General features: G+C 45.0%; 1 protein-coding gene across 1 annotated transcript in view; it reads right to left on the reverse strand.

Moving 5' to 3' along the window:
* LOC311129735 (mitogen-activated protein kinase kinase kinase kinase 4-like) overlaps positions 1 to 25,171 on the reverse strand; it is a 109,567-nt gene that overhangs the window by 12,523 nt on the left and 71,873 nt on the right. The window contains exons 15-30 of the mRNA XM_084162152.1: positions 23,122 to 23,277; positions 21,497 to 21,715; positions 19,041 to 19,153; positions 17,282 to 17,439; positions 16,980 to 17,077; positions 16,037 to 16,218; positions 13,420 to 13,537; positions 12,489 to 12,788; positions 11,484 to 11,598; positions 11,083 to 11,250; positions 10,836 to 10,979; positions 7,844 to 7,978; positions 7,274 to 7,374; positions 6,951 to 7,100; positions 3,291 to 3,450; positions 3,013 to 3,152 (exon numbers count right to left, since the gene is read on the reverse strand). Of these exons, the coding sequence (XP_084018278.1) occupies positions 3,013 to 3,152; positions 3,291 to 3,450; positions 6,951 to 7,100; positions 7,274 to 7,374; positions 7,844 to 7,978; positions 10,836 to 10,979; positions 11,083 to 11,250; positions 11,484 to 11,598; positions 12,489 to 12,788; positions 13,420 to 13,537; positions 16,037 to 16,218; positions 16,980 to 17,077; positions 17,282 to 17,439; positions 19,041 to 19,153; positions 21,497 to 21,715; positions 23,122 to 23,277 (2,457 nt within the window). The remainder of the gene's footprint in view (positions 1 to 3,012; positions 3,153 to 3,290; positions 3,451 to 6,950; positions 7,101 to 7,273; positions 7,375 to 7,843; positions 7,979 to 10,835; positions 10,980 to 11,082; positions 11,251 to 11,483; positions 11,599 to 12,488; positions 12,789 to 13,419; positions 13,538 to 16,036; positions 16,219 to 16,979; positions 17,078 to 17,281; positions 17,440 to 19,040; positions 19,154 to 21,496; positions 21,716 to 23,121; positions 23,278 to 25,171) is intronic.

Below are 25,171 nucleotides of genomic sequence, written 5' to 3' on the forward strand. Positions count from 1 at the left end.
CATCTTCGTAACATTGCAAAAATAAGAATTATGCAGAAAAGCTAATCCATGCTTTTGTCACTTCTATATTAGACTACTGCAATGCTCTACTCTCCGGCTACCGGGATAAAGCACTAAATAAACTTCAGTTAGTGCTAAACACGGCTGCTAGAATCTTGACTAGAACCAAAAAATGTGATCATATTACTCCAGTGCTAGCCTCTCTACACTGGCTTCCTGTTAAGGCTAGGGCTGATTTCAAGGTTTTACTGCTAACCTACAAAGCATTACATGGGCTTGCTCCTACCCATCTCTCCGATTTGGTCCTGCTGTACATACCTATACGTACGCTACGGTTACAAGACGCAGGCCTCCTTATTGTCCCAGAATTTTTAAGCAAACAGCTGGAGGCAGGGCTTTCTCCTATAGAGCTCAATTTTCATGGAATGGTCTGCCTATCCATGTGAGAGAGACAGAGTCGGTCTCGACCTTTAAGTCTTTACTGAAGACTCATCTCTTCAGTAGGTCCTATGATTGAGTGTAGTCTGGCCCAGGGGTGCGAAGGTGAACGGCAATGCACTGGAGCGACGAAACGCTCTTGCTGTCTCTGCCTGGCCGGCTTCCCTCTCTGCACTGGGATTCTTTGCCTCTGACCCTATTACGGAGGCTGAGTCACTGGCTTACTAGTGGGGTGCATCACTTGAGTGGGCTGAGTCATTGACGTGATCTTCCTGTCCGGTTTTGTGCCCCCTCTGGCTCGTGCGGTGGCGGAGATCTTCATGGGCTATACTCAGCCTTGTCTCGGGTAGTAAGTTGGTGGTCAGTTGATATCCCACTAGTGGTGTGGGAGCTGTGCTTTGGCAAGGTGGGTGGGGTCGGGGGATAGGACCTGGTTGGCCCTATCCCCCGACCCCCCAGTCTCAGCCTCCCGTATCTATGCTGCAATAGTCTATGTGCCGGGGGGCTAGGGTCCGTCTGTTATATCTGGTGTAATTCTCCTGTCTTATCTGGTGTCCTGTGTGAATTTAAGTATTCTATCTCTCCCTCTCCCTCCCTCTCTCTCCTCTCCCCCCCAACCCCACCCCCTGCTGCTGGAAAACATCCCCACAGCATGATGCTGCCACCACCATGCTTCACCGTAGAGATGGTATTGGCCAGGTTTCCTCCAGACGTGACGCTTGGCATTCAGGCCAGATAGTTCAATCTTCTTTAGACCAGAGAATCTAGTTTCTCACGGTCTGAGAGTCCTTTAGGTGCCTTTTGGAAAACTCCAAGCGGGCTTTCATGTGCCTTTTACTGAGGAGTGGCCTCCGTCTGGCCACTACCATAAAAGCCTGATTGGTGGAGTGCTGCAGAGATGGTTGTCCTTCTGGAAGGTTCTCCCATCTCCACAGAGGAACTTTAGAGCTCTGTCAGAGTGACCATCGGGTTCTTGGTCACCTCCCTGACCAAGGCCCTTCTCCCCTGTTTTTGTTTTGTCATTATGGGGTATTGTGTGTAGATTGATGAGGGAAAAAATAAGTGTAATACATTTCAGAATAAGGCTGTAACGTAACAAAATGTGGAAAAAGTGAAAGGGTCTGAATACTTTCCCAGATTCCCAGAAAAACGATATTTCCAGATATAGATACTTAAAATGATTTTGGGACTTTTCAACAAACCAATGAGCGCCTTGGAGTTTTTTCAACTGTACTTTGGCCGGCAGGTGATTTTATTTGGCCCCCAAGTTTTCTGAGCAAAAAAAAAATGTATTTTTGTAACACATTTTTAAAAAATTGTTGCACATAAGAAAAAGAATACCAGCAAATCAGCTCCGTGATTTTATTTTTTTGGAAATTGGTTCTTAAGTATTCCCACGCATAATAGAGAGATATACAGTATGTGATCATATACAAATGTAAGCAAGGTTTGAAATTATTATGTTTTAGTCAAATATGATATCTTATTTGTCATTATGTTCCGGTCCCCTAACCATCCACTCAAGAAAAAAATTGGCCCGTCGGCTTAATCTATTTAATGATCCCTGCAGTAAACCATATGAAATGGGGAAACTGCGGTCAGAATAGCTCTCTCCACCAGACATCAGCTGCTTCTGCTTTATGGTCGGTCCCACTCCTCTAACATTCTAGCTAGTTCAGCTCTTAGTTGGTGTGTATAACAAAGATCTAACAGCGGCAAAAAGGTTTGTGAACATGAAATCTTATTTTGCTATTCTTAAGGAAGCCAGGGATATAGTAGGTGTATAGCCTCCCTCAGTGTGTTAATCTGCCTACTCCACTAGTCAACGAGGGAGCGTGAAGTCTCAGAAACTAGCATTGATGGCCACTTCAGACTAACTGCTGCCTGTCTAAAAATACCCTGTATTTTAATAGAATGGGAAAACAGTGCTAGGCAGATCGATAGACTCAATAAATGGGGTCCTGAGTCACTGCAGGGTTGCCTGGGACACAGGATGAGTCAGCGCTTTGTGACACACTAGAAGGTGGGAGAGGTCTGAGAGGGACCAACTATCATGGTCCAAACACACCAAGACAGTCGTGAAGAGGGCACGACAACACCTTTTCCCCATCAGGAGACTGAAACAATTTGCCATGGGTCCCCAGATACTCAAAAAGTTATACAGCTGCACCATCGAGAGCATCCTGACCGGTTGCATCACCGCCTGGTATGGCAACTGCTCGACCTCCGACCGCAAGGCGCTACAGAGGGTAGTGCGTATGGCCCAGTACATCACTGGGGCCAAGCTTCCTGCCATCCAGGACCTATATACTAGGTGGAGACAAAGACTCCAGTCACCCAAGTCATAGACTGTTCTCTCTGCTACTGCACGGCAAGCGGTACCGGAGCACCAAGTCTAGGTCCAAAAGGCTCCTTAACAGCTTCTACCCCCATGCCATAAGACTGCTGAACAATTAATCAAATGGCCACCTGGACTATTTAAATTGATTTTATTTTATTTGGACAGAGTTATTTGTGTAAACAGACCTGGGGAGAGTACCTCCAAGTGTGTATGTACGTGTCCAGGGGTCTCACCTTGTCATTCCTCTCACACAGGAACTTGAGTCTCTGGGCTCTCTTGTGCATGAAGACTCCGTCCAGATGTCCAGTCTCCACAGATCTGATCTCTATGGCTTTCTCCCCCCAGCCCATGATCTGGTTAGAACGGATATAGGCTACAGAGAGAAAGACAAAGAGGGGGATAGGGGTGTGAGTCGGTGGGATGGCAACCGAGTTAACATGCTTAAACACTTCACTTAAGGACCTATTGTGTGTGAGTGTGTATGCGTACATGTGTGTCTGTGTCCACTTACCCACGGAGGTGGGCATCTCGCCCCACTGCAGCACCACGTCCTTGGTGATGCGTCCATAAGTGTTGACATAGACACCCTCGTCCTCGTAACACACCAGCAGCTCAATGCCATCTGTGTTGGGCAGGATGATGATGGCATGGGACTGGATACTGGTCTGGATCTACAGAGGGAGAGGGAGAGCGAGAGGGGGAGAGAGAGAAAGAGGGGGAGAGTGAGAGAGAGTGGGAGAGCGAAAGAAAGAGAGAGAGGGGGAGGGAGAGAGAGAGAGAAAGAGGGGAAGAGAGAGAGGAAGAGAGAGAGAGAAAGAGGGGGAGAGAGAGAGAGAAAGAGGGGGAGAGAGAGAGAAAGAGGGGGAGAGAGAGAGAGAAAGAGAGAGAAATTATTCATTCAATAATGAAGTTACAGTGGCTTGTGAAAGTATTCACCCCCCTTGGCATCTTTCCTATTTTGTTGCCTTACAACCTGGAATTTAAATTGATTTTTTGTGGGGTTTGTATCATTTGATTTACACAACATGCCTATCACTTTGAAGCTACAAAATATTTTTTCTTGTGAAAAACAGAAAACTTGAGCGTGCATTGCCCACCCCGGTCCCACCCCCAAAGTGTCTTGGGGTATGTCTCTATAAGCTTGGCACATCTAGCCACTTGGATTTTTGCCCATTCTTCAAGGCAAAACTGCTCCAGCTCCTTCAAGTTGGATGGGTTCCGCTGGTGTACTGCAATCTTTAAGTCATACCACAGATTCTCAATTGGATTGAGGTCTGGGCTTTGACTAGGCCATTCCAAGACATTGAACATGTTCCCCTAAAACCACTCAAGTGTTGCTTTAGCAGTATGCTTAGGGTCATTGTCCTGCTGGAAGGTGAACCTCCGTCCCAGTCTCTGGAAGACTGAAACAGGTTTCCCTCAAGAATTTCCTTGTATTTAGCGCCATCCATCATTCCGTCAATTCTGACCAGTTTCCCAGTCCCTGCCCATGAAAAACATCCCCACAGCATGATGCTGCCACCACCATGCTTCACTGTGGGGATGGTGTTCTCGGGGTGTTGAGAGGTGTTTGGTTTGCGCCAGACATAGCGTTTTCCTTGATGGCCAAAAAGCTAAATTCTAGTGTCATCTGACCACAGTACCTTCTTCCATATATTTGGAGAGTCTCCCACATGCCTTTTGGTGAACACCAAACGTGTTTGCTTATTTTTTTCTTTAAGCAATGGCTTTTTTCTGGCCACTCTTACATAAAGCCCAGCTCTGTGGAGTGTACGGCTTAAAGTGGTCCTATGGACAGATACTCCAATCTCCGCTGTGGAGCTTTGCAGCTCCTTCAGGGTTATCTTTGGTCTCTTTGTTGCCTCTCTGATTAATGCCCTCCTTGCCTGGTCCGTGAGTTTATGTGGGCGGCCCTCTCTTGGCTGGTTTGTTGTGGTGCCATATTCTTTCAATTTTTTTATCATGGATTTAAATGTTGCTCCGTGGGATGTTCAAAGTTTCTGATATTTTTTTATAACCCAACCCTGATCTGTACTTCTCCACAACTTCGTCCCTGACCTGTTTGGAGAGCTACTTGGTCTTCATGGTGCCGCTTGCTTGATGGTGCCCCTTGCTTAGTGGTGTTGCAGACTCTGGGGCCTTTCAGAACAGGTGTATATATTCTGAGATCATGTGACAGATCATGTGACACTTAGATTGCACACAGGTGGACTTTATTTAACTAATTATGTGCCTTCTAACGGTAATTGGTTGCACCAGATCTTATTTAGGGGCTTCATAGCAAAGGGGGTGAATACATACAGTGAGGGGAAAAAGTATTTGATCCCCTGCTGATTTTGTACATTTGCCCACTGACAAAGAAATGATCAGTCTATAATTTTAATGGTAGGTTTATTTGAACAATGAGAGACAGAATAACAACAAAAAAATCCAGAAAAACGCATTTCAAAAATGTTATAAATTGATTAGCATTTTAATGAGGGAACTAAGTATTTGACCCCCTCTCAATCAGAAAGATTTCTGGCTCCCAGGTGTCTTTTATACAGGTAACGAGCTGAGATTAGGAGCACACTCTTAAAGGGAGTGCTCCTAATCTCAGCTTGTTACCTGTATAAATGACACCTGTCCACAGAAGCAATCAATCAATCAGATTCCAAACTCTCCACCATGGCCAAGACCAAAGAGCTCTCCAAGGATGTCAGGGACAAGATTGTAGACCTACACAAGGCTGGAATGGGCTACAAGACCATCGCCAAGCAGCTTGGTGAGAAGGTGACAACAGTTGGTGCGATTATTCGCAAATGGAAGAAACACAAAAGAACTGTCAATCTCCCTCGGCCTGGGGCTCCATGCAAGATCTCACCTCGTGGAGTTGCAATGATCATGAGAACGGTGAGGAATCAGCCCAGAACTACACGGGAGGATCTTGTCAATGATCTCAAGGCAGCTGGGACCATATTCACCAAGAAAACAATTGACAACACACTACGCCGCGAAGGACTGAAATCCTGCAACGCCCGCAAGGTCCCCCTGCTCAAGAAAGCACATATACAGGGCCGTCTGAAGTTTGCCAATGAACATCTGAATAATTCAGAGGAGAACTGAGTGAAAGTGTTGTGGTCAGATGAGACCAAAATCGAGCTCTTTGGGATCAACTCAACTCGCCTTGTTTGGAGGAGGAGGAATGCTGCCTATGACCCCAAGAACACCATCCCCACCGTCAAACATGGAGGTGGAAACATTATGCTTTGGGAGTGTTTTTCTGCTAAGGGGACAGGACAAATTCACCGCATCAAAGGGACGATGGACGGGGCCATGTACCGTCAAATCTTGGGTGAGAACCTCCTTCCCTCAGCCAGGGCATTGAAAATGGGTCGTGGATGGGTATTCCAGCATGACAATGACCCAAAACACACAGCCAAGGCAACAAAGGAGTGGCTCAAGAAGAAGCACATTAAGGTCCTGGAGTGGCCTAGCCAGTCTCCAGACCTTAATCCCATAGAAAATCTGTGGAGGGAGCTGAAGGTTCGAGTTGCCAAATGTCAGCCTCGAAACCTTAATGACTTGGAGAAGATCTGCAAAGAGGAGTGGAACAAAATCCCTCCTGAGATATGTGCAAACCTGGTGGCCAACTACAAGAAACGTCTGACCTCTGTGATTGCCAACAAGGGTTTTGCCACCAAGTACTAAGTCATGTTTTGCAGAGGGGTCAAATACTTATTTCCCTCATTAAAATGCAAATCAATTGATAACATTTTCGACATGCGTTTTTTCTGGATTTTTTAGTTGTTATTCTGTCTCTCACTGTTCAAATAAACCTACCATTAAAATTATAGACTGATCATGTCTTTGTCAGTGGGCAAACGTACAACATCAGCAGGGGATCAAATACTTTTTTCCTTCACTGTATGCACGCATCACTTTTCCGTTATTAATTTTTTAGAATTTTTTGAAACAAGTTATTTTTTTCATTTCATTTCACCAATTTGGACTATTTTGTGTATGTCCATTACATGAAATCCAAATAAAAATAAATTTAAATTACAGGTTGTAATGCAACAAAATAGGGAGATGCCAAGGGGGATGAATACTTTTGCAAGGCAATGTATGTTTGAAGAAAGAGGGGGAAGAAGGGGATGAGAGGTTCCAGAGACATGAGTGTGTTTCTTACATGGGTGGGCAGGTAGATGTCGTAGACGGCCCCTGAGTCCACGTCCACGGCATGGAATCCGTTACTGGAGCCATAGATTACCTTTAACCTCTGACCCTCCTCCACCGTCAGGTCAACCAGCAGGGGCTTGTGCACCAGGTCACCAAACGACTGCAGGGGTCAACCAGGGGACAAAGGTTATTCACATACAGTACAGTAATGTGTGCATGTGTGTCTGGGAGTCATTTTATCATTGTCATGACAATTCACAATAGCTGCATAACTGATTGAACAGATGGAAGTGAATAGCTATCATGCATAAGCAGGGGCATCTAAGGTTTCACCTTGAAAGCCATGAACTTATGGTACGGCTTGGGTGCCCATGCATAGACCTCCACCGAGTTCTTCAGGGCCAGAACCAAAAACTTGATCCTCTCGTATTTCACTGGGGAATAAACCAGTTGGGACACATGAGGATGTTGCCATCAGGAGGCACCAACTAACAAGGTCAATTCAGAGCATCCTCAAGATGTTTAATGACACAGTAGCCTTATTGTTTTTAAGTTCTCTGCCCCCAGATACAAATTCTACCAAAATGCTATTAGCTGACATATTACAGTCTTATTATCCTACTCAGAGATGTGACAGTGCAGAATTGGGACATGGCGTTCGCTGGGTAGACAGAGGGTATTTTGTACGTTGCTGTAGATTTCATGACCAAACTCTTCCAACATGTTTCAATCATGACATGAAGTGCTGACTTATAAAACAATGGATCCTAAACATGTTTGTGCAGACACATTTTACCATAACATCAATTTCTATGCTAAAACTGTCCTCAATTTTCTCCCCAAAAAATACCTTCCCATCCTTTCAACCCCACTGGCCAAATGCATGCTGGAGATGGGACATACCAACTTTGTAGTGAACAGCGCCCTCCAGGTCTCCCACAGTGACCCAGCCCTGCTTCTTCTCCACCTCAGGGTCATTGTGCAGGATCTTGTTCCTCAGCCAGGACAGATAGTACACACGCAGCTTGTTCTTCTTGCCTGCACGGGACAGTCAGACAAGCGGGAGAGGTCAAGGGTCAGGGTACCTACAATGCACCTACGATATACACTACCAGTCAAAAGTTTGGACACACCTACTCATTCAAGGGTTTTACTTTATTTTTAAAAAAAATTACATTGTAGAATAATAGTGAATACATCAAAACTATGACATAACACATATAGAATCATGTAGTAAACAAAAAAGTGTTAAACAAATCAAAATATATTTTATATTTGAGATTCTTCAAATATCCACCCTTTGCCTTGATGACAGCTTTGCAAACTCTTGGCATTCTCTCAACCAGCTTCATGAGGTAGTCACCTGGAATGCGTTTCAATTAACAGGTGTGACTTCTTAAAAGTTAATGCGTTTGAGCCAATCAGTTGTGTTGTGCCAAGGTAGGGGGGATATACAGAAGATAGCCCTATTTGGTAAAAGACCATATTATGGCAAGAACAGCTCGAAGAAACAAAGAGAAACGACAGTCCATTACTTTAAGACATGAAGGTCAGTCAATACGTACAATTTTGGAGTCGCAAAAGCCATCAAGCGCTATGATGAAACTGGCTCTCATGAGGACCGCCACAGGAATGGAAGACCCAGAGTTACCTCTGCTGCAGATGATACATTCATTAGAGTTACCAGCCTCAGAAATTGCATCCCAAATAAATGCTTCACAGAGTTCAAGTAACAGACATCTCAACATCAACTGTTCAGAGGGGACTGTGGGAATCAGGCCTTCATGGTCGAATTGCTGCAAGGAAACCACTACTAAAAGGACACCAATAAGAAGAAGAGACCTGCTTGGGCAAAGAAACACGAGCAATGGACATTATACCGGTGGAAATGTGTCCTTTTGTCTGGAGTCCACATTTGAGATTTTTGGTTCAAGACGCCGTGTCTTTGTGAGTCGCAGTGTGGGTGAACGGCTGATCTCCGCATGATTAGTTCCCACCGTAAAGCATGGAGGAGGTGTTATGGTGTGGGGGTGCTTTGCTGGTGACACTGTCTGTGATCTATTTAGAATTCAAGGCACACTTAACCAGCATGGCTACCACAGCATTCTGCAGTGATATGCCATCCCATCTGGTTTGGGCTTAGTGGGACTATAATTTGTTTTTCAACAGGACAATAACCCAACACACATCCAGGCTGTGTAAGGGATATTTTACCAAGAAGGAGAGTGATGTAGTGCTGCATCAGATGACCTGGCCTTCACAATCCCCCGACCTCAACCCAATTGAGGTGGTTTGGGATGAGTCGGACGGCAGAGTGAAGGAAAAGCAGCCAACAAGTGCTCAGCATATGTGGGAACTCCTTCAAGACTGTTGAAAAACCATTCCAGGTGAAGCAGGTTGAGAGAATGCAAAGAGCTTGCAAAGCTGTCATCAAGGCAAAAGGGTGGCTATTTGAAAAATCTCAAACATTTTTTTGTTACTACATGATTCCATATGTGTTATTTCATAGTTTTGATGTCTTCACTATTATTCTACAATGTACAAAATAGTAAAAATTAAGAAAATTTCTTGAATGAGTAGGTGTGTCCAAACTTTTGACTGGTACTGTATAATCAATATGTAATGGCACAGGGGGTGAAGTTTCCCCTAGGTACAGATCTAGTGGGGAAAATGCCAAACTGACCTAAGATCAGCGTGTAGGGGCAACTTCACCCTAGTCCTATGTAATGGGTGGAGGAAGCCGTCTTACTGTACACACCTATTTCAATGAATAGAGGTATTATTTGAGTTTTTACTATGTATTTATTTATTTATTTCAATTGTGATGAACATATTTGAAATCATTATCAATACTAGTACAGAGGATATGCTGAGTCAATGACAGGGTCTGTATTGTTGTAGAACCTGTACTGAATATTTGACAACATGTTGCAACATAACGGAATATTGTGTTTGTGAATGTAGGTCTTCAAATTGAAAGACAACATTTTCTGTAACCTGACCAACAAGTCGGAACACACACAACTTTTATATTAATCTACTGAGAATGATACAGTACAATGACTTGAAGGATAAAACATTTGCATTTCCATCTAAGCTAAAAACTGAAGAAGCAACATCAAATTGTCTCAACGTCTCTTTAGAGCATGGACCCTTTCTTTCATTCATTGCAAAATTACATCAAAATGATAAATCTGACTATCTATTTTTATTTTTAGTCATTTAGCAGACGCTCTTATCCAGAGTGACTTACAGGAGCAATTAGGGTTAAGTGCCTTGCTCAAGGGCACATCGACAGATTTTTCACCTAGTCGGCTCAGGGATTAGAACCAGCAACCTTTCGGTTACTGGCACTACGCTCTCAACCACTAAGCTACCTGCCGTATCTGTGTGTGTTTCCGTGCTTCCACCATGGAAACCTTTGCGTGTGTGTCAGTGGACATGCAATACAAATATATGATGTCCTACACGCTCACTGGCCATTTACTCGATTTCCTCTGGCTGAATGTCTGTTGAGTGACACCAGAAGAGCCAGCATTGGTTGGTACAATGAATGAATGATGTGACCACAGCACAGGAAAGAGAAGCAGGAACCTACAGTCAGACACTGCCTGTCTGAATAAGTCTGGAATCAGACTAAAATAGCTTTGCACGAACGGTCTCATCTGAGATCCCATAGACATCTTAAAAATGTGTGTGTGTGTGTGTGTGTGTGTGTGCATGTGCGTGTGTTTGCATTTCTGTGTTTTCCCATGTATGTGTAGTAACTGTGCATGTATAGTGTGTGTGTGTGTGTGCATGTATAGTGTGTGTGTGTGTGTGTGTGTGTGTGTGTGTGTGTGTGTGTGTGTGTGTGTGTGTGTGTGTAGTAACTAAATGTATAGCGTGTACCTACCTGATATAGTAACCAGGACGTTTAGGCCCTCCAGGACGTCCATCTGTTGGAAGCGGCGTCGACTGATGAGGGGGTACACCTTCCCCTGACCGCTACGATCCAGCAGCATCAGACCACTCTCTGTCCCCACCAGCAGGTTCACTCCTACACAAAAACACACACTTTCACATTTAGTTTGCTACCACCTGCTGGCGAAGACTGATATGACTGTGATAACTACATAGCAGAGATAATTGTGACCACTCACCCCAGAGCGCAGCACACAGGATCTCAGAGTTGAACCTCTTCTTGTACTTGCGGATCTCTGGGGTGTCGCTCTGCGGCCGTGTGTTGACAGGGTTCACGTTGACCACGGAGCCTTTACGTGACGGGTCCGCCCTCAGTGCCTCCGCCAGCCTGGCGTCGTTCCCAAAAGCTGCAGAGGACAAGGAAGGGATTCAGTTGGAAATACAAGCAGATTATGTATTACTGTCATATATATTCAGTTATATTTAGTATACATTTATATAACTTTTGTAGAGAATAAACAGGTGTTCTCTGGTGTTGCCTCAAAATCTAACACCAGGTTGATTGACACTGGAGGGAACCACTCAGATACTACTGAAGGGAACTTGTCGTCCAATAAGGGGGCTGGGAGAACGGGTTTACCCAGGTTGTTGAGAGCGGCGCCGGATGTAGAGACCTGGAGGAGGCGTGGATCGATAAAAGGAGTGAAGGAGGAGGAGGACTTGTGTTTCTGCATGGTGTTGCTGACAGAATGACTCTAGAGGAGCAGGTGAATAGAACAACAATGACGATACATAGAATCACATGTATTTCTATCATTATGACATTGACTTACCTCCCAACTCATAGACCAAGACTACAATGGCAGCAGTGTGTGCAATATGCAATATATAAGTTCAATACAAGTTCAAAGACTACCAAACAGACATTTTGAAAGATGGACACAATAAACTGAGGCAGATGTAAGGAGCATGCAGATATCAGGCATAGGGAAAAACTCACAAAATCACACAATGAAGTAAAGTGAAAAAGGAAAAAACAAGAGGTCTCTATGGTGGTGGGTAGAAGTCAAATAGATGGAATGTTCAGGTAAAAACAAAAGCTGAGGAACAAAAATATATTTCAAGGAATGTCTTTTTATGGTAAAACAATTGCCTTATTCCTGAAATATGTTACGTCGTAGCCTAGTCTTGAGAGGGTTTCTGGAAGATGTCTTTAACGATCTGACTGATTAAAAGCCACAAATAATAATCAGAGAGAGAGAGATCTTAGGGCTAGAGGAAACCCCGTAATGGGCCTCCAAGGACATGTAAGCCAGCGCAACCTAATATAGTCTCAAAAACTATAATAAGAAATTATGTCAAATACCAGAAATTTGGTCAAAATAATATATTTTTTTAGGGGGAGCAACAAAAATTATCCATCACCACACCACCTTACCTACAGAGCTTGGAGGAAACTAGAGTAGTTGTCTCACTCAGAAAAAGGAAGCGATAAAGAGGCCCACTAGGTGGCCAGAGAGAGAGCACTACCAGATGCAACCAGCAGAGTGACCAGAGAGAGGTGGCCAGAGAGAGAGCACTACCAGATGCAACCAGCAGAGGCCTGACGGAGGACCAGGGGTCAGAGGGGGGCTGAGGGACGTACCTCCAGGAGCATGCTGAGCTTGTCCAGGGGGCTCTGGGGGGACATGGACATGGTGGGGCTGGCCAGGCTGGAGGAGGGAGAGGAGGAGGCGGAGGAGGAGGGGGAGTGGTGGCTCTGCTGGATCAGGTCAGGCAGGAGGTGAATGCGGCCCACAAAGCCATTTTTCTCCTGGTGGCCTTGGAGGCCTGGAAGGCCCTGGAGGGCAGGGTGTATCAGCCCGGGGCTGGTGTTAAAGCCAGGGACAGGGCCAGGGCCTTGACCAGGGCTGGGGACAGGTCGCTTTTTGTTGTCACCTGTACTCTGGAAGTAAGAACAGGGGCACACTTTGGGTCTAGGTTTCTTTCTATGCAGTGGAGGGATTCTATTGGCTATTGTGTTAAGGGAAGACTAGTCTACTAAAGTAGTCTACTGAAGGTACAGTCTACTAGAGCTAGTCTACTACTGTAAGAGACTTCAGACACATTCAATTGGGGGTTAAGTATAAGAGAATGGTCAATAACAGAGACCAAAAGTATAATTATTTTGTTTACATTTCTTAATAAATTATTTCTATGACTTTAGTGGAGCCATTTTAAGAACTTCAATCTGTTGCAGGACTACCATCTAGCCCTTATACTGTCATCTAATGGGGGAGCGGGTGGTTAATACTGGGAGTGGGTCCATTTCTCCAGGCTAACCAAGCCCTTTCCACTCTAACCCAAACCCCTTCACCAGCAACCCAAAGTAAACAATGACAGAACAAATAAGATGAGGTCCAACACAATATCAAACACAGTGGGTAAACTATAAGGGGAAAACTATAAGGGGACGAATGAGTATATGAAATACCACAATAAAATAACTAAAAGGTTTACAGTGTGTGACTGATAATGTTGTTATAAGAGATGTAGTTGACTCCTCCCAGTCTGCATGGACTTGGTGTTGGCCTTACCGGTCTGACGATCAGAGTGCCATCTTTACAGGGTGTGGTTTTAGAGTCACTCTCGCCCTCGTCGTGAACGATCAAGGTCTTCACCGACTCCATCTCTCCGTTGTTCAGTCTGGAAGAGCTGGTGGGGGAGGTAGAATGAACAGAGAAACAGGAAGATGGTTAGTTATGGGGGGAAAAAACCAATACAGTTACATATCGGGATATTATTTTTGACGATATATCGTATCGTTTTCACAATACCGCAATATTATTTTAGCACTAGTTTTCTGTTCCTGCACCAAAACGCCAGTATTTTTCCTTCATACAGTGGGGAAAAAAAGTATTTAGTCAGCCACCAATTGTGCAAGTTCTCCCACTTTAAAAGATGAGAGAGGCCTGTAATTTTCATCATAGGTATACGTCAACTATGACAGACAAATTGAGAAAAAATAATCCAGAAAATCACATTGTAGGATTTCTAATGAATTTATTTGCAAATTATGGTGGAAAATAAGTATTTGGTCACCTACAAACAAGCAAGATTTCTGGCTCTCACAGACCTGTAACTTCTTCTTTAAGAGGCTCCTCTGTCCTCCACTCGTTACCTGTATTAATGGCACCTGTTTGAACTTGTTATCAGTATAAAAGACACCTGTCCACAACCTCAAACAGTCACACTCCAAACTCCACTATGGCCAAGACCAAAGAGCTGTCAAAGGACACCAGAAACAAAATTGTAGACCTGCACCAGGCTGGGAAGACTGAATCTGCAATAGGTACGCAGCTTGGTTTGAAGAAATCAACTGTGGGAGCAATTATTAGGAAATGGAAGACATACAAGACCACTGATAATCTCCCTCGATCTGGGGCTCCACGCAAGATCTCACCCCGTGGGGTCAAAATGATCACAAGAACGGTGAGCAAAAATCCCAGAACCACACGGGGGGACCTAGTGAATGACCTGCAGAGAGCTGGGACCAAAGTAACAAAGCCTACCATCAGTAACACACTACGCCGCCAGGGACTCAAATCCTGCAGTGCCAGACGTGTCCCCCTGCTTAAGCCAGTACATGTCCAGGCCCGTCTGAAGTTTGCTAGAGTGCATTTGGATGATCCAGAAGAGGATTGGGAGAATGTCATATGGTCAGATGAAACCAAATTATATTATATTTTGGTAAAAACTCAACTCGTCGTGTTTGGAGGACAAAGAATACTGAGTTGCATCCAAAGAACACCATACATTTTTATTTTTTTTACATCATTACCATACCTACTGTGAAGCATGGGGGTGGAAACATCATGCTTTGGGGCTGTTTTTCTGCAAAGGGACCAGGACGACTGATCCGTGTAAAGGAAAGAATGAATGGGGCCATGTATCGTGAGATTTTGAGTGAAAACCTCCTTCCATCAGCAAGGGCATTGAAGATGAAACGTGGCTGGGTCTTTCAGCATGACAATGATCCCAAACACACCGCCCGGGCAACGAAGGAGTGGCTTCGTAAGAAGCATTTCAAGGTCCTGGAGTGGCCTAGCCAGTCTCCAGATCTCAACCCCATAGAAAATCTTTGGAGGGAGTTGAAAGTCCGTGTTGCCCAGCGACAGCCCCAAAACATCACTGCTCTAGAGGAGATCTGCATGGAGGAATGGGCCAAAATACCAGCAACAGTGTGTGAAAACCTTGTGAAGACTTACAGAAAACGTTTGACCTGTGTCATTGCCAACAAAGGGTATATAACAAAGTATTGAGCAACTTTTGTTATTGACCAAATACTTATTTTCCACCATAATTTGCAAATAAATTCATAAAAAATCCTACAATGTGATTTTCTGGATGTTGTTTTCTCATGGCTCCTTCGTCTCTCTGCAGCAGACGTATGGTTTAGAACATCGAATCTCAATACATATAGAATTGTAATACATATCATATTGGCACCGAAGTATGGTGATATTATCGTATCTTGAGGTCCCTGGCAATTCCCAGTCCTAGTTATAATGACATGACTTTTCCTTCACTGCAATCACAAGCTCAAATGTAATTGCAATATGATGTCATTGAGTACGTTTAAATGCACACTAATAATTTGATATTAAACTGATCATAGCACTAGGCCGAGTATGGCAATAGTCATGTAAACACCTAACTCTGCTCATCTTAAATCAGCGTGAGGTCATAATCCAAGTAAGCATACAACGATTAAAACACCTCGTCTCGAATTATTATGACATGTAAATGCCTTAATCAGAGTTACAGCGGTGTATTTGATCTGTGCATGTGCTAGCACGAGTTCGGAAAAACAAAGTATGCATCTTAGAAACAGTTTTCACATACACACATGAATATGTCTGAACTCAGAATCAAATAGTTTCCCCAAAAATAACATGGTCGCTGTGGTAGAATGTTTATTTTGATTGGCGATTTTGGGCATTTATCAAAGTCCCATCAGGTAGCCTGTTTTCAGATCTGTCCATGTAAACAGGATTATTAGGGAAATCGTTCTACTTGCAAAGCATGTTAACGTTTAAATCAAACTATTATATTATCCTGACTATTCACAATACTTATATTATTGTGTGCATGTAACCGTACTCATTGTGAGAAGGGTTAGGGGTTAGGGTTCAGGTGTCCTCCTCTACATACACAGCGCGAGAGTCCTCTGGTCCTGATGTAGACTCCTCCCCTCCCTCCTGGTCCACCTCTTCATCATCCTCATCCTCATCCGTGGTCCCCGACTCCTCACTGGATGAGGAGTAGTCTGTCACCTTGTGGGGACGTGGCACGTCCTCCACCGCACGCAGCTCTTTGGCCAGCGCTGTCAGGTCCTAGGAAGGGGGAGGTCAGAGGTCAAACTATGTTTCCATCCCTTTCAGTCTTGCTCTCCCTCTCTTTTTTAGCTCTCTTTCCGGGTTGTGGATTTGTTGCCAGGTCACTCGCAGGGTTAAATGCAGGAGACAGGAAGCTGCTGGGGGAAGAAGTGAGGTCACAGGTGCGCCAGCCAATGAAGAGCCGGCCGGTGAGTAGCAAAGCCAATAGGATATGAGAAAATTTATGAGTAAGTACATACACTGCTGCCATACTGCCAATGTGTCCACAAGGCTGGAAGAGGTTAGTGAGTCCATCAGATGACCAGACCCGAGCATTCAAGGAAGGAAGGGGCTGCAAGTATGTGAGTGATTGAATGATCCAATAGAAAGAAATATAACAAGTATGAGGGGATGAGATTAAAAGGAACATGAGTAAAATAGCACCAATCACGAGAGAGGCAAGCCATTAGTACAGAACCCTTCAGCCAATGAGATCGTCAGTACAAATACCCACTCCATTTCATTCCAGCTTACCACTTCCCCCTACAGAATTCACGAGTACCGGTAATCCACAGCGCAGAGGGCGAAACACACACACACACACAAAAATAACTATGTCAGATTATTGTAAAACCATCATTCCCACTCAAAACTGTTAATTCCACCGCTTTCTGAAGTGTCACTGTCACTTAGTGTAGTTCAACACTAGTTAGTACACTAGCTAGTAAACTAGTTGGCTAGTCAGCTAGTCCACTAGTTTCACGGGGGTAAGGTCTCACCGCCAGTCGGTTAGGTCTGACCAACTCCTTCCTCTCCTCAGGTTTTTTCCCAGCATGCTCTGGACGTTGGAGGGGATTACCCTCAGACTTTGACGAGGCTGAGAGGGGGACAATGGGGGATACCGGTCAGTAAATTGAAGAGCTATGTGGAGAATTGTGCCACGAATTTAATTGTAAATGTAAATGTGAGTACTTTGTAAACAGTGGTTATGTGTGTGTGTGGGTGTCTTGAGAGTGTGCATATAAGAAACTATGCGTGAGACTATGCATGCGTGTGTGTATCAGGGGAATATCAGACTCACAGCGGGCTCTGAACCTCTCCCCTGAGCCGCTGTGAGAGCTGGGCTGGGAGCTGGAGTTACTGGAGCCAGAGGAGCTGCCAGTACTACCACTGCCACTGGCTGGCCTGGGAACCAGTTTCTCCACCCGCTCCCACAGCAGACGTGGCTCCGCTGCAGCACTGTGGAGAGAAACAGAGAGGGGTTGTTATAGTATAGACACACATACTTTACATATAGACACACAAACTTTACATCCTGTATAGACACAAACTTGACATACTGTATAGACACACATACTTTACATTCTGTATAGACACACATACTTTACATATACTCAGTGGTCAGTTTATTAGGTACACCATCCCGATCACTCCTACAGACAGTGAGTCAGGTAGCTGTGGCTTGCTATATAAAGCAGGCAGACCGGCATCGAGGCATTCAGTTACTGTTCGATTGAACGTTAGAATGGGCAAAACGAGTGACCTAAGCGACTGAGTGTGGTATGATCGGTGACAGGAGCGCCGGTTCCAGTATCTCAGAAACGGCCGGCCTCCTGGGCTTTTCACGCACGACAGCGTCTAGGGTTTACAGAGAATGGTGTGACAAACAAAAAACATCCAGTCAGCGGCAGTCCTGTGGGCGAAAACAGCTTGTCGAGAGGTCGAAGGAGAATGGCAATCGTGCAATCTAACAGGCGGGCCATAAACAGGCAAATAACGGCACAGTACAATAATAGTATGCAGAACGGCATCTCGGAACGCACAACTCGTCAGTCCTTATCACGGATGGGCTATTGCAGCAGACGACCACACTACGTTCCACTCCTATCAGCTAAAAACAAGAAGAAGCAACTCCAGTGGGCATGCGATCACCAACACTTGACAATTGAAGAGTGGAAAAACATTGCCTGGTCCGACAAATCCCGGTTCCTGTTGAGTCATGCTGATGGTAGTCAGGAGTACATGGCCCCATCCTGACAGGTGTCAACGGTACTGGCTGGTGACAGTGGTGTAATGGTGTGGGCAATGTTTTCTTGGCACACATTAGGTCCCTTGATACCAATCGAGCAACGTTTCCACGCCCCGAAGAATTCAGGCTGTTCTGGAGGCAAAGGGGTGTCCAACCCGGTACTAGATGGGTGTACCTAATAAACTAGCCACTGAGTGTAGACACATACTTTACATACACACACATTCTTTACATATAGACATACAAATACATACTGTACATATTAATAGACAGACCCATAAAGAGACACACATACATTTCCATAGACACAAAGTCTCACAGGAGATGAAGCTAAGCATGAAAGAGACATGCTAAGAAGGGAAGTGGAGAGGTTTTACATTAGGGAAAGGGGATACCTAGTCAGTTGCACATGAAATGCATTCAACCGAAATGTGTCTTCTGCATTTAACTCAACCTCCCTGAATCAGAGAGGTGCGGGGGACTGCCTTAATTGACGTCCACATCATCGGCGCCTGGGGAGCAGTTGTTATGGGTTAACTGCCTTGCTCAAGGGCAGAACGGCAGATTTCTTTGCTCAGGGATTCGAACCAGTGACCTTTCGGTTACTGGCCCAACGCTCTTAACCGCTAGACTACCTGCCACCCAGTACTGAAAACCCAAATAGAAGAGGAGATGGTGGAGTGGTGAACAGAGGGACAGACGGAGGGAGAGACAGAGTGACAACAAAATAAAGCAAAAAAGACAGATTGAAAGAGAGAAAGAAAGAAAACGAGACAGAGAAAAAGATAAATGGAGAGACGTGAAAAGGTACCTGTAGGCGTTCCTCTGGCCCGCCGGGTTGCTAAGCGTGGCATTGGAGTTGCCATGGAGAGGGGAGTCCCTGCGTGACAGTACTGGAGACCTGGACGTTGTCCTCACAGGAACCTTCCACACATACATATGACTGCTCACAAACACACTCTACGGGCACATACACACTCTCGGAGTGCGTATGTGTACAACAGTGTGTGACATAGGGGTGCCAGGAGCACATAAGCTAGACACACACTGTTAAGACGTCCCTACCAAGTACCCACAACGTTTCTACAAATGTCCAAACTATGTCCCCGCATACTCACACTGCGTAAAGCCAAACCACTGAAAGAGAGTTCGGTCTGACACAGCAAAAGACAGCATTATATCCACACCAATGTTCCCTCCAAAGAAAATTCATCACTGAGCAAATGTCAGTTCTGCTGAGCGCAAACTTGAACGTTGTGAAAATTCTGGGCAACTTCCGGCGCGCTTTTACTGTTAACACTAAGGCTGTACCTGCTTTAAGTTAATTTTAACAGTGGTCAAGTAGGCTACTGTGGCTATTTGATCATAATGTAGGCCTACCAGAGTGGCCTACAATAAAAATCAATGGAGAAAATGCATCCCATAACATTTTTACATGGAAATTGCTGTTCTATCGTTCAGCCTACAGTAGCAGCCAATGTGTGGTGTTCAATGTAGGCCTACATTCCATGAGACTTTCGAAAAAAAAAACATGCAGGGCTTGACATTACCCTTTTTATCCACTTGTCCTTCAGACAAGGAGGTGACTGAAAATGTTGTTGTGTTGTAAGAAACCACTTCACAAAATAAAATGCATCATTAATCCCATAACATTATTACAGTGAATCAGACAAATTATGCTACCCTCTGCCTACTTAGCTTATTCAAGCCTGTCTCAAAATAAAACACTGCCCCCTTCAAGACAAAAAAATGCTCTTTAGCTGACTTGCTTTTCAAAGATGTCTAGAAATGCACACGATTTGTGCTCTTGTAGGAAGCAATCACTCCCCCATTGGTGACTACAAATTAGCTATAACTGGGCTAATAACTCACTAAGGATATGAACAAATGTACAAATGTGCACACGTCGCTACATGTAGTTCTTGCTTTCATCTCAAAACAAGTGCATCTACTCACAACCACTCATGCTGTAAAAATAGTTAAAAGTGAATGGCACAGATCCATATATGGCAATGGTCTTATTGCATATAGGCCTACTGCAGCTCTGATTGGTTATGGTGCACAAGTTGTGTAGAGTCGTGCCTGTCAATGCAATAGAATCCTACTCCGATGCGTTCTGCCTACAACAAAATCTCTTGCATAGTTTGTTTTGTTTCAGTATGTTGCATTGAAAGTGGCTAATATTGCATTGATTTGATCACAATTCCCACAGTAAAGGGAAACGTTAACTAACGGGGAAAACTTGAGTGAAGTTCAATCTCGTGCTTCTCTGAGAGCAGTGATATTTCTTCTGCGCGGCAGTCCCGGGGAGCTGCGCGCCCGCGCACAGGGGTTAAGGGAAGTGTGTGGATATAATGCTGTCTTTTGCTGTGTCAGACCTAACTCTCTCTTTCAGTGGGGTGGCTTAACACAAAAACAGCTGTAAAGTTATATTATAGATTTCAGCATTTCTCTTTAGTTTCCAGGGGACAGGAGGGAGAACAGCTTGAGAAGGAACAGGGGGCAGCATCCAAAGCAAAGCAGGGCGGAACAAACAGACACTCCATTCAGATGGAATGCTAACTAACACTGACATTGACATGAGACACTACCAGAGGCTTACACAGGAAGGAGGGAGCAGAACAGGAAATGACATACTCATACCTCACCAAAGAAGAGGAAGTGATGTTTGATAGGTAGGTCCTATGTGAAGAGAGGACAATAATTCCACCTCGTATTTGTGCAGATGGGTGGCAAATAAAGTGCTAACGTCACAATTTCAACATGAGGAATATTTTCCTTGGAGAAAGTTTCTAACAGCCTGAATCCTACCCTTTATTTGTGACAGCCTCCAGCGTCCCATTGATTTGGGAGCATCTCTAAAATGCTGAGATGCAAAAGCACTCAGCTGTCGAGTGATTGCTGCTGCAGCTTTCTTTCTCTGGTATTTTTACATCAGTCGGCTACGGAGGTCTGGGAGGCTGAACAAGGGAGGGTTCTGAGAGGAGAGACAGAGGGGGAATAGAGAACAGAGAACGAGCCTCTAATCCTTTCATAACGTACTGCTCTCTCTGAATCCTCTCAGCAGGCCAGGGTGAGGAGGAGGTCGCTCCGTCTTACAACTGTTACTAAGACAAATGTCACTCTGCTCATTCACTCCAATGTTGTCCTCTCCAGCATGGCCATCTAGTGACTACTAGTATACTGGTCTACAGTTCAGACTTCCTAGTAAAGCTGTCTAATGACTACCAGTCTACCCGCCTTTGCCAGGGGATGGGCCGATCTTACCCTGGGAGGGGTGTCGTCTGTGGGGGCCTTCTCGAGGGGCAGGCCCTTGGGCTGGGGGTTGGGCTGCGGGTCAGTGCGTGCGGGTGATGATGAAGGTGATGATGAAGGTGCAGGGTGATGGTGCTGCTCCTGAGAGCACAGGTGGAGGTGTGCAAAGCTAGGGACGATGGGGGGAGCGGCGCTGCTGCTCTTTAGAGCGGCCAGGTGGGACCACTGGACCTTCCAGAGACAGAGACAGACGGGGGGTGTCAGAGGGGGAGGACACATACAGTGATTGGATACTGAAGCTTCAGGAAGCATCAAAATGGGAGGAGTTGTCTTGAGACCAATGGGAAGTCAGATGAACCATTTGATTGGTTCACATCACAGACAGCCAATGACAGCTCCACCTGTTTTGATGCTCATGACGCTTCAGTCTCAGTCTCATCACCAGTTGTGAGAATGAGCATGGATCACATAAACAAGGCATACACAGATCAGCTAGCATCATGCATAGAAAGTTAGACACAAACACACACATCCACACTCACATAATGGCATGCACACATTCAAGGATACTTTTTCTGGTACAAGTAACTGAGAAGAGTATAATCCAATAGGAACATATCCATACTAGGTTTATAACTGAATTTATTCCCTTTCCAATTCCTTTCAAATCTGTACTGAGAAGCGCTCAGACAGGAAACCCCAAAGAGAATTATCACTCAACAAATAAGTATTCTGTAACAAGCCCAACACACCTCATATCTGTCTCTAATGACGTGTCACTAACGAGAGAAAAGTGACTAATGCATTTAATGGCTCTGCTAAACCATGTAGCAATCAGTTACATGATCGTCATCACCAAATTCCACACTGTTACATCTAATTACCATGACATTATCCAAAAACAGAACGGTGCCCTGAATGGTGCCCTGTGACATTAATGACTGTATTCACGCTGGGTTGGTTGAGTCTCTGAGCAGATGAGATGAGTAATATACTGAGACACTGTGAAAACAGAAAGATGAATTATGGATGTGTTTGTGTTGTTTAACACACAGTCAAGATGTACATGTAGCAGCTCTACCTTTATAAAGGAGTCACCAACCTGGCAATGCACACACACACACACACACACACACACACAATAGAGAAGGCAGTCAGAGGTAGAGCGAGTGTGTGAAGCTGGTATTGAGCAATAAGTGGCCAGAATAGAAGCAAGCAGCCTGGACCTCATACTAACACAGTGGTGGAGGATAGGCTGTCACCCGGGGAAGTAGCAAAGACGATGGAGGTACCTATTAAGGGACTAGAAAGGTGAACTATGTCGTCAGTAAGAGACAGAGAACAACACCCACATTTCTCCACACTGTGAAAGAATTCAGCTAGAACAGAGGCTAGAAGAGAGTTAGCGAGGGGGAAGAGATAGTAAACACAAGAACAGTCATCTACTGTAGCTAGTAAGACACCACTACTGCAGATACACAACCCGGAGAGAGAGCGAGAGCGCAAGAGAGAGAGAGACCACCCTGTTAGAACTACCTTGAAGGAAGAAGGGATTGGAAAAATACTTCAGAAAAGGGCGTCGTAGCGAAAGGAGGAATAAGCAACTGGCGGTCAGCCATCTTGGTTGTTGTGGTTACCTGGGGTTCCATGGGCCTTTGCTTGGCAGGCGGGACAGCCATGGGGGCATTTCCGTTGGCAATGGTCTCGGCGGCACGGGGAGGAACCGGGGGCTGAACCTTAACCTGGGCGGCCTGAGGAGAACCTTGGATGTTCTTACGGTACCTCTCATCGGCCTGGAGGGACAGAGAGAGGGACAGAGTCATTAACCTTCATCAGGACAAAGAGGATCGAGCCACAGCAGTAGTGGGAGGGTCAGTAGTAAGATCAGTTAGAACCACCATGTTGGTGTCAGCTGTATAGCAGAGAAATATCTAGTAGCACAGGCACACCAGCAGGGACTACATACCATTACCACAACATGACAACCAGACAGAATTATTATGACATGATGAACTCAGGAGAGGGCTGTTCATCATGTATCAAAACAGTGTATCAGAGGGGGGGCCTGCTGGCAGAAGACAGTCAACAAAACAAAACCTATTTAGTATTGCACCCGAGGATAGAAGAGAGAGGTTAGTTTGACCTATTCAACTGACAAAACCCAGACTCTAGTCTCCTGCCTTGTATGTCCTCCCTGTCACCCAGACTCTGTCCCTCCAGGTAATGAGAGCAGCAGGCCAGACCAGTAGAGGGTAGAACCAGGGACACACAGCAGAGCGAGGCCTAATGAGCCGCCTCTATCAGACTGGGACATTAGCTCTAGGAGAGAGACAGCTACGCTAATTACACCTCCCTCGCAAAACGGAACCACTGTCCACATAATCCTTACTTAATCTTTAAGTCTGTTAGGAAAATGTGGCAATCATTGACTGACAAAGCACAGCTTAAAAAAGGTCCCATGCAGCCGTTTTTATCTCAATATAAAATCATTTCTGGGTAACAATTAAGTACCTTAGTGTGATTTTTTTTCAATTAAAATGGTCAAACAGAAATAAAACAGCTTCTTAGCAAAGAGCAATTTCTCAAGCAAGAATTTTGCTACGACTGTCTGGGAGTGGTCTGAGGAAAACTGAAAACGAGCTGTTATTGGCAGAGAGGTTATTGGTCTATTAACTAATTTACCGCCCGTTGATGTCACCAGGCAGGCCAAAACTCCATCCCACCAAAACAGGCAGAAATTTCAGGTGGTCTTTTGCATTACCAGTTACACTAAAGGGGCATTCTCATCATTTTCACAATTTCACAGTATTATTCCAACCTCATAGTATGGAAATATATATAAAACACAGGAAAATCACGTTTTTGACTGCACTGGGCCTTTAATGTTTTATGTTCATAATCATTTATTTTGATGAGGATACAAATATAAAGAAGAGTTTTCATTTTTCCACGATGCTGTATTTCCACCTGACAACAGGGGTCTCCATTTGACAACAAAACCCAAACACACTTGATTGGACAGATTGGTGAAAAGCTAATATATTGCCATCTGAATGTAGAAAGGATATGGGTAGGTAGCTTGGACATGCATTTTCCCAGGGCTGTATCTGTAGTTTCTATAGAGGTCTCATCCTGAGCAGGAATAGTAATATGACCACTAAAGTGAAAGTCCCTCACACCAGAAATCAAGCCACACACCCCACATAAAGACACACACCCTACAGCAGTTTATGACTACAACAGCAGCACAAGCAAAAGCAGCATTCGACAGCAGCGTCATGGCAATGAAGCTTGGGTTCACCTCTCCAATTGGCTCAGGGGTGGGGCCTTGGGGTCAGGAGTCTGTGGGGACTTAGTCCTCTCCTGGATCAACAGCTGTGGGGACTTGGTCCTCTCCTGGATCAACAGCTGTGGGGACTTGGTCCTCTCCTGGATCAACAGCTGTGGGGACTTGGTCCTCTCCTGGATCAACAGCTGTTGTGGGGACTTGGTCCTCTCCTGGATCAATAGCTGTGGGGACTTGTTCCTCTCCTGGATCAATAGCTGTTGTGGGGACTTGGTCCTCTCCTGGATCAATAGTTGTTGTGGGGACTTGGTCCTCTCCTGGATCAATAGTTGTTGTGGGGACTTGGTCCTCTCCTGGATCAATAGTTGTTGTGGGGACTTGGTCCTCTCCTGGATCAATAG

This window comes from Coregonus lavaretus, assembly GCF_964263955.1.
Source record: "Coregonus lavaretus genome assembly, chromosome: 5".
Taxonomy (NCBI): Eukaryota; Metazoa; Chordata; class Actinopteri; order Salmoniformes; family Salmonidae; genus Coregonus; species Coregonus lavaretus.